The sequence below is a fragment of the Thunnus thynnus genome, chromosome 16, assembly GCF_963924715.1.
Source record: "Thunnus thynnus chromosome 16, fThuThy2.1, whole genome shotgun sequence".
Taxonomy (NCBI): domain Eukaryota; kingdom Metazoa; phylum Chordata; class Actinopteri; order Scombriformes; family Scombridae; genus Thunnus; species Thunnus thynnus.
In genome coordinates, this window is record NC_089532.1 from 27714597 (window position 1) to 27721506 (window position 6910).

General features: G+C 41.9%; 1 protein-coding gene across 1 annotated transcript in view; it reads left to right on the forward strand.

Moving 5' to 3' along the window:
• The window catches only part of si:dkey-288a3.2 (protein phosphatase 1 regulatory subunit 37), a 66504-nt gene extending 59804 nt beyond the window's left edge, over window positions 1-6700 (forward strand). Inside the window, exon 11 of the mRNA XM_067614865.1 lies at window positions 6548-6700. Within this exon, the coding sequence (XP_067470966.1) occupies window positions 6548-6700 (153 nt within the window). The remainder of the gene's footprint in view (window positions 1-6547) is intronic.
• Window positions 6701-6910: the final 210 nt, after the last annotated feature.

Below are 6910 nucleotides of genomic sequence, written 5' to 3' on the forward strand. Positions count from 1 at the left end.
ATTTCCAGATGATTGCAGGTAACGGGTCGGTTCCAGTACGGAGGCTTGGGTCGTTTCTTTTTTCAAAAGTGCTGTTGTTTAAAGCTGTTATGTTCTTGTGTTTGAAGATAAAGTGCTTCACGTTGCTGCAAAACATCCTTAAACCTGCCATAACAGATTTTTGGGGGCAACAGAAACATGTAGTGAACATAACACTGATGATATGTTAAATCAGTTGCTTATTTCCACATCCAGCAGTTACGTAGCAACATTATCATTCATGTGGAGTTGTGTTTCTGTCCACCTGGTGAATGTAAGTCCAATATTCTCTCTCTTTTAGCTTCTGTTTTTGCTCTCTACCAACTCCTGAGGGAAATATCTGCCTCTTTAGCTGCTAAATGCTCCACTATGTTCACCAGCTAGTCTACAGCTAACTGTGTCTGTTTGCCGTTGCTGAGCAGGAAACAACTGAAAACAGCTGCAGAGTCGCTGATAATTCTCTGTAGGTTCATCACTACAAGAGACCCCTCACTGACATTAGATACATTATAAAAATATTTATCATACAATCACATGCCGTATTCACCCTTATAGAGACTTTTACTTCCACAAATCACTAGTCTCTAGCCCTGGATGCCTTGTACAGAAAAAATGTTTCCATAATTTTACAGATTCTTCTTTTGTAATGATTGTGTGTGGGGGGGAAAAAGTCCTTTTGGGTCCCAGCGGGTCACATGACCGGCAAATCCAACTGCAGTTCCTAAACTAAAAGCATCTCACAGCTCAGAGCTGTCCTTGGAGGTTTGGTGTGGACAGAGACAAATCCAGAATTCCAACAAGCTTAGTTTACTTACTGTGTGTGTGTGTGTGTGTGTTTGAGTTGTTATGGTCACCCACTGGCATTTACCAGTGTACCTGTGTGTGTGCCGGTTGGATGCAAGTGCATAAATCAGCTGTATCCTGGCTTTGTCTTTTCTCAACTCTGTGTGTGCGTGTATACTCACAGATGCTGTCTGTATGCTGTGTGTGTATCACAGATGTATGTGCTCACAAATGCTTACGGATATACAGCGTGTGTGTGTGTGTGTGTGTGGGTGAAAGTGTGTTCCTCCTTTGACCCCTTCGGCTCCAGTGTATGGCGTCACTGGCATCTCTCTCTCTGTCTGCAGAAGGCAGTGGCTATGGGAGGCTGATTAGGGTGAAAACATCGGAATACGTACACATACACATGGACAATCGGCACACATGCACTGAAAACGTGAACATGCACACTGAAAATTTTCACCACCTTCACACATACACACACACACACACAGCGGGATATAGGCTACTTTTGTGTGTGTGCGTGTATCTGAGTATGTGTGTGAAAAATCATTTCGGTGCACCTGAAAGTTGTTGCACTTTAACAGGAAGGCAGGTTGAGTTTTAAATCCAGACCTTCCTGTTGCAATGAACTGACTTCCAGCCCCCTGTGCACGAGTGCATGAGTGTGTCTGAGTGCATGTTAAATATTTGTCAGTGTGCTCGGAAGTTGTTCCAGTGTAACACGAAGGCTTAGATTCAGAGCTCAACCTGCACCTACATAGCTCTACATTGTTGTCCTTTCAAAGAGGAAGATGAAGATGCAGTTATTACTATCAACTGTAGTTGGCCTTTTAGCCTGTGATCAGCCTGGGTTTTTGCTAATATTGATGAAATGCACAATCATTTTATACGCACACACTCAGATACCCACACACACATACAAATAGCATATATCCTGCTGTGTGTGAAGGTGGAGGGATGTGAACATTTTCACTGCGTATGTGCTCATTGTCATGTGCATGTGCACGTATTTAAACCCTAATCAGCCTCCCATAAGTGGCTTTGAACTCTGAACCCCCCCACCACCACCACTATCACCAAAAACACACACAAACAAACACACACACACACACGCACACACACGAGCCTCTTCCATCAGCAGAAGGTTGCATTGCTGTTCTCCACATGCCCACCTCTCACCCATCCAGCCCTCCCCCCCCCCACACATCCTCCTCCTCCACCTCACCTACCCCCGGTGTTGGCAAAGGCATCTGGGTGTGTGTGTGTGCGTGTGTGTGTGTCAGGCGGGCTGCTGCGTGGTGAGCGTGCCCTCTGTCATTCACGCAGAGCAGCCCTGTCCAACTGTCACTTCCTGACAGGCTGATAATCAATCTCTTTATTAACTGCTCTGCTGCAGACCGCCACCATGGAAGGGAGGAGGGAGGAGGGAGGAGGAGGAGGTGAAGAGAAAAAAGGAGGGAGGGAGGGAGGAGAAAAAACAGATCAGGACTCACACTGTAGCTTGGATAGTTGAGTTTGTCTTTTATTAAGGAAAAGGTTCACTTTCAAGGCAGCTGGGGTGTTTCAAAATAAAGTATTGTAGTAAAGTATGGGTAAGAAATGGTCAGTGTTTAATGATGGAAAGGAGATATAGCAATGCTTCCATAGATCTGGAGGATCACCAGATGACAATATTATGTTTGGGTTTTTTTCTTACTCATTTTTCAATCATGCAATGAAAAATATTTAAATTAAAAAGCTTGAGAAGGAAACATCACTCACTTGTTAAAACTGCTCATGATTCACAGACAATACATCTGTAACAAGGAGTCACACATGGATATGACTTTATTTTAAGGGTAAAGAAAAAAGGTTGGGAACAAAGAAGATGTGAAATGAATATAGTTCCAACAAGCTTCTAAAAAACTGAGTTTAAAAGTGTCTTCTTCAACTTTTCCTATAATGTCTTAATATTGCTGTTGTGCATTTGTGATCCTAGTTGATGGAATGTTTGTTTGCTTGTTAGTCTGGTTGAACTACCAGGCTAACTACTAGCTAAAGTTAAACAGGTAAGTACTAGCTAACTTATAAGGTCAAAGCTGATGTATCTTCAACTGCAGTTCCTCTAACAGACACTTGATGGCTCTCTAAGAAACCTGACTATCTTGAGTGAATAGTGAGAAGTTGTAGTTTCACTTCCGCTGTGCGTCATCATTATTCCATTACGAAGATATATTAAGACTTAAAGGGGATATATTCTGCACATTTCCAGGTCTGTCTTTTAAGCTGGGGCTCTACTGGAATATCTGTAAATCCCATGATTTACAGTTAAAAACTTATTATTTAACTCATACTGACCCTTTACACAACCCCTCAGTTCAGCCTCTGTCTGAAACAGGCTGTTTTAGCTCCTGTCTCTTTAAGGCCCCTTTCCAGAGGTGCCCACTCTGTTCTGATTGGCCCTCTGCAGAACTCTGGCTACTCAGGACGCTATGTCAACAAACCATGAAACAAACTATAGAAGTAGGATTTCACTACTTTTTCCTCATTCTTTACTCAAAATGTCAACTTCTCAAATACATCAGCACATGTCCGAGCCCGAATCCGATCTGAAATATGAGGGTGGACAACGCAAACAACATACAGAAAAACCTTAGCAACAATCTAAGCAACCAAGTCCACGGAATGGATGGGCGTTTATGGGCATGCACAACAAGCTGATGTCAGTTGTTGATTTTGCTCATCCGCATCCTAGCATGCAAAGCAGACGTGGCTACAGGAGCCATTTAGCTCAAACTTGCGCCCTTAGTGTGGTTTGTTTAGGCTGCATGAATGCTGTCAACCAAAGAAGACCAACCGCTGCATTTTATGATAGTAGATGTGATTTTAGCATGAATGCAAAAGTTAAACTACAATTATTAAACAAGTTAAGTTAATCACAAGTGATCTATATAAGAAAAAATGTACATTTATGCAAATTATCAAAAGGTGAAAAAGAGGTGTAATTGAGATGTCTTTTGCTACTCCATCTTTTGCTAGTTCAAAGTAGGGAAATGTAGCGACCCCTCTGCCTCTAGTAATATCAAGGTCTACCTGGTCATCAATACACAAACAAATTGTATTGCAGGTTCGACTAACAATGCTCATAATTTGTGACACCAGATGAGAAATATACACATATAGTACATTATAATGCTGCATCACTTGCTATCAGTCAACACAATTTGATTTGCCCACATGGCTTTACCTAATGCTGCTGATGATGCAGGATGACATCACTAAAATTGTCCAATGAATGAGTTACATGTCAGTCCACATGACTTCAAGTTTACAGCTCTTGGTACAGTTGTAAAAAGTCAGTGTGAACACAAACCGCACCAGAACTGAAAGGCAACAATGTATCACTTTTTCCATGGTCCGGACCAAATTAACTGAACTCCAGGTGTGATTAAATGCTGGTCTTGCATCATCATCTATTTCCATGTGTTTAAGAAGACAACGCAGAGTGTTGATGAAGGAGAAAGCGGCTCGAGCAACTGTCCAGACCTGCGGCTGCTGCTGCTGGTTTTTGGGATGCTGGGCTTCCCTGACAGTATCATACCTGTCGTCACAGCGATAATTTATGAGGCAGGAAAGCGCATCAGTGATTCTGGTGGCCAGCAGCTAGCTAGCAGTCAGCCTGTCATCTGCTCTGTCCTTTTTATTCTCCACCCTTTCATTTGTTTCTTTTTCCAGTTTTCTCTGAGGCTGCCATATCTCCTCTCCTCTTTCTTTCTGTTCACATTTAGTGGCACAATTCACTTTTTTTCTTATGTCCACTGATAACTGAAGATACATACAGTATACAACCACACAGTCAAATGCAGCAAACTAAGGCACATTCTGTTGAGATTTTCAAAAAGGAATCTTGGGAAATGTAGGAAATCACTAACTGAAGAGGAGCAGATAAAACAGGTTGAGGCAAAGTGGGAACCATGAAGGTATATTACGACATTTAATCACAAAGCTTCACATATTGATGAGATCTGATATGTAAGAAGATCACAAGGGAGACTTTCTACACCATCAGCAGTCTGACATTAGTGGATATTCATGCTCCCCAGAGGATGATTACTAACACTTTCCATTTTGGACACTCCATTAACTTCCCTCCAGAGCCACTATAAGGACTAAAATGTTAATTTAGCAAACAAGATGTCTCATAATCTGATGATCTGATTGTAATGAAGGTAGCTGAACACATCCATGCACTCAGTCTTTCCATTTGAATGAGCCCATGACTTTTTCCTCTGACCCCATCTTCAAGACAAAACCTAACTTTTGCTAAAGCTCTAACAATACTGTATGTCATAATGTCAGTATGTTGTGTGTTCTGTCCAACACTTTTATAATATGGGGTGTCATGAACAATGCAGCTTCTGGGGGCTGCTAACAAAGATTTTCAATCAATGGATTACTGTGAACAAAACATTTACTGGCTATTTTATTTTCCAAGTTAATGAACAAGCAGTCAGACCATCAGACAGGAAGCACAGGTCTGACTTCTCTCCTGACACCAATTCCAATACTTACATTCTAATCTACTAACAATACTAACAATCTAATACAACTCAGAGTATCTACCAGTAGCGAGTACCAGTCTGATACTGGTGTCCTCTTCTTCCCAATTTTAAAAACTGTATCACACTGTGTGAACATTATTGTAGTCATTTTCATGTAATGTAACATGAAATGAAAAACTGAGCAGTGGCTGAATGAATGTAACTGATGGCAGAAGCACAATGTTTTGTCAAAAAGCTGATGAAGAATCTGTATTTTCTGTGGATCGGTCCCGTCTGGCTGATACCCGATCACTTATTAAAATATTGGTGCTGATATTTCAGTTTCACCTCCAAATAAAGTGGTTTAGATAACTGGATAAATGGCTTTTTTACAGCCTGTCTCATGATCTGACTGCTTGTGTTTCTTGCCCCATTAGACTTTGTTGTAATGACATGATGTGATGTGAGTGCAATGACTCATTTTGACGCATTTTCTTCAAGAATCCAATCTTTGACATAAATTTGTCCACAAAGCCAGTTATTACCAGGATCAGACTACATAATATCAACCCGATATTGGCTCAGGCAGACAGACATGGGACATTGGGAACAAAATTGAGCGTTGGGCGTAACAATTGGTTATTTTATCCAGTATAGTGTGTCGCAGTGGAAGACAGCCAGCACAGCATCTGAGACACCTCACAGCGTCCTGACAAAAAAACACTAGCGAGGCAGAATTTGTTGACTTTGAACTTCTACAACGTGTTCTGTTAAGATGACTCTACGAGCTCAGGGCACACTTTTACACACTGCTGTAAACATGGCGGAGGAAGGAAGGGATGATGATGATGATGGTGCTGCAGGTGGAACTTTGAAGTCCATCTCTGACAACTCCTTTCTGATCAACTATGCAAGTCATGAAAGATGGATGATTGGTCGGGGTCCAACATGTAGTCTACTATGTCTCTTGGCTAGAATTAATGACTCTATAATCAGCGAATCTCAGATTTTGACCATCCAGACATGACAGAGATAGTTAAATAGTTGTTGCTATGGTACCCTGACAACAGCTGCACTATCAAGAAATATATGCCTAGTCATGTGAACTCTTTTGTGAAAGAAATTACACAAGTCAAGGACAGTAAGGGTGAATTAACTTTGGCATTTCACTAATCCTGATGCCTCTTTTTTGATGGTTGTGTTGTTGTGTGTGTGATCAACAGGATGAGTTTCTGATGGAGACCCAGACGAGGCTTCTCTCAGAGATCAACCAGCGGTGCCTCGCCAATGCCAGCGTCTCTGGCCTCGCCACGGAAACCTCTGAGATGTTACCCGCCGAGGCCGACGGACCAGCTGACAGCATGACTACAGCCTGAGCTCACAAACACACACACACACACACACACACATATCACACAGAGGAGGAAAAATGGCTAACCTTGTACAGATCACCTGAGAAGCTGCTCATGGATACATTCACACCGCCACCGTGTCCCCAACCCAAACAGCTGACTAGCAGATATATGCGAATAATAATTCTATCGCAAATAATGATAACCATAAAACTCCAAATCCGGGTAATAAAG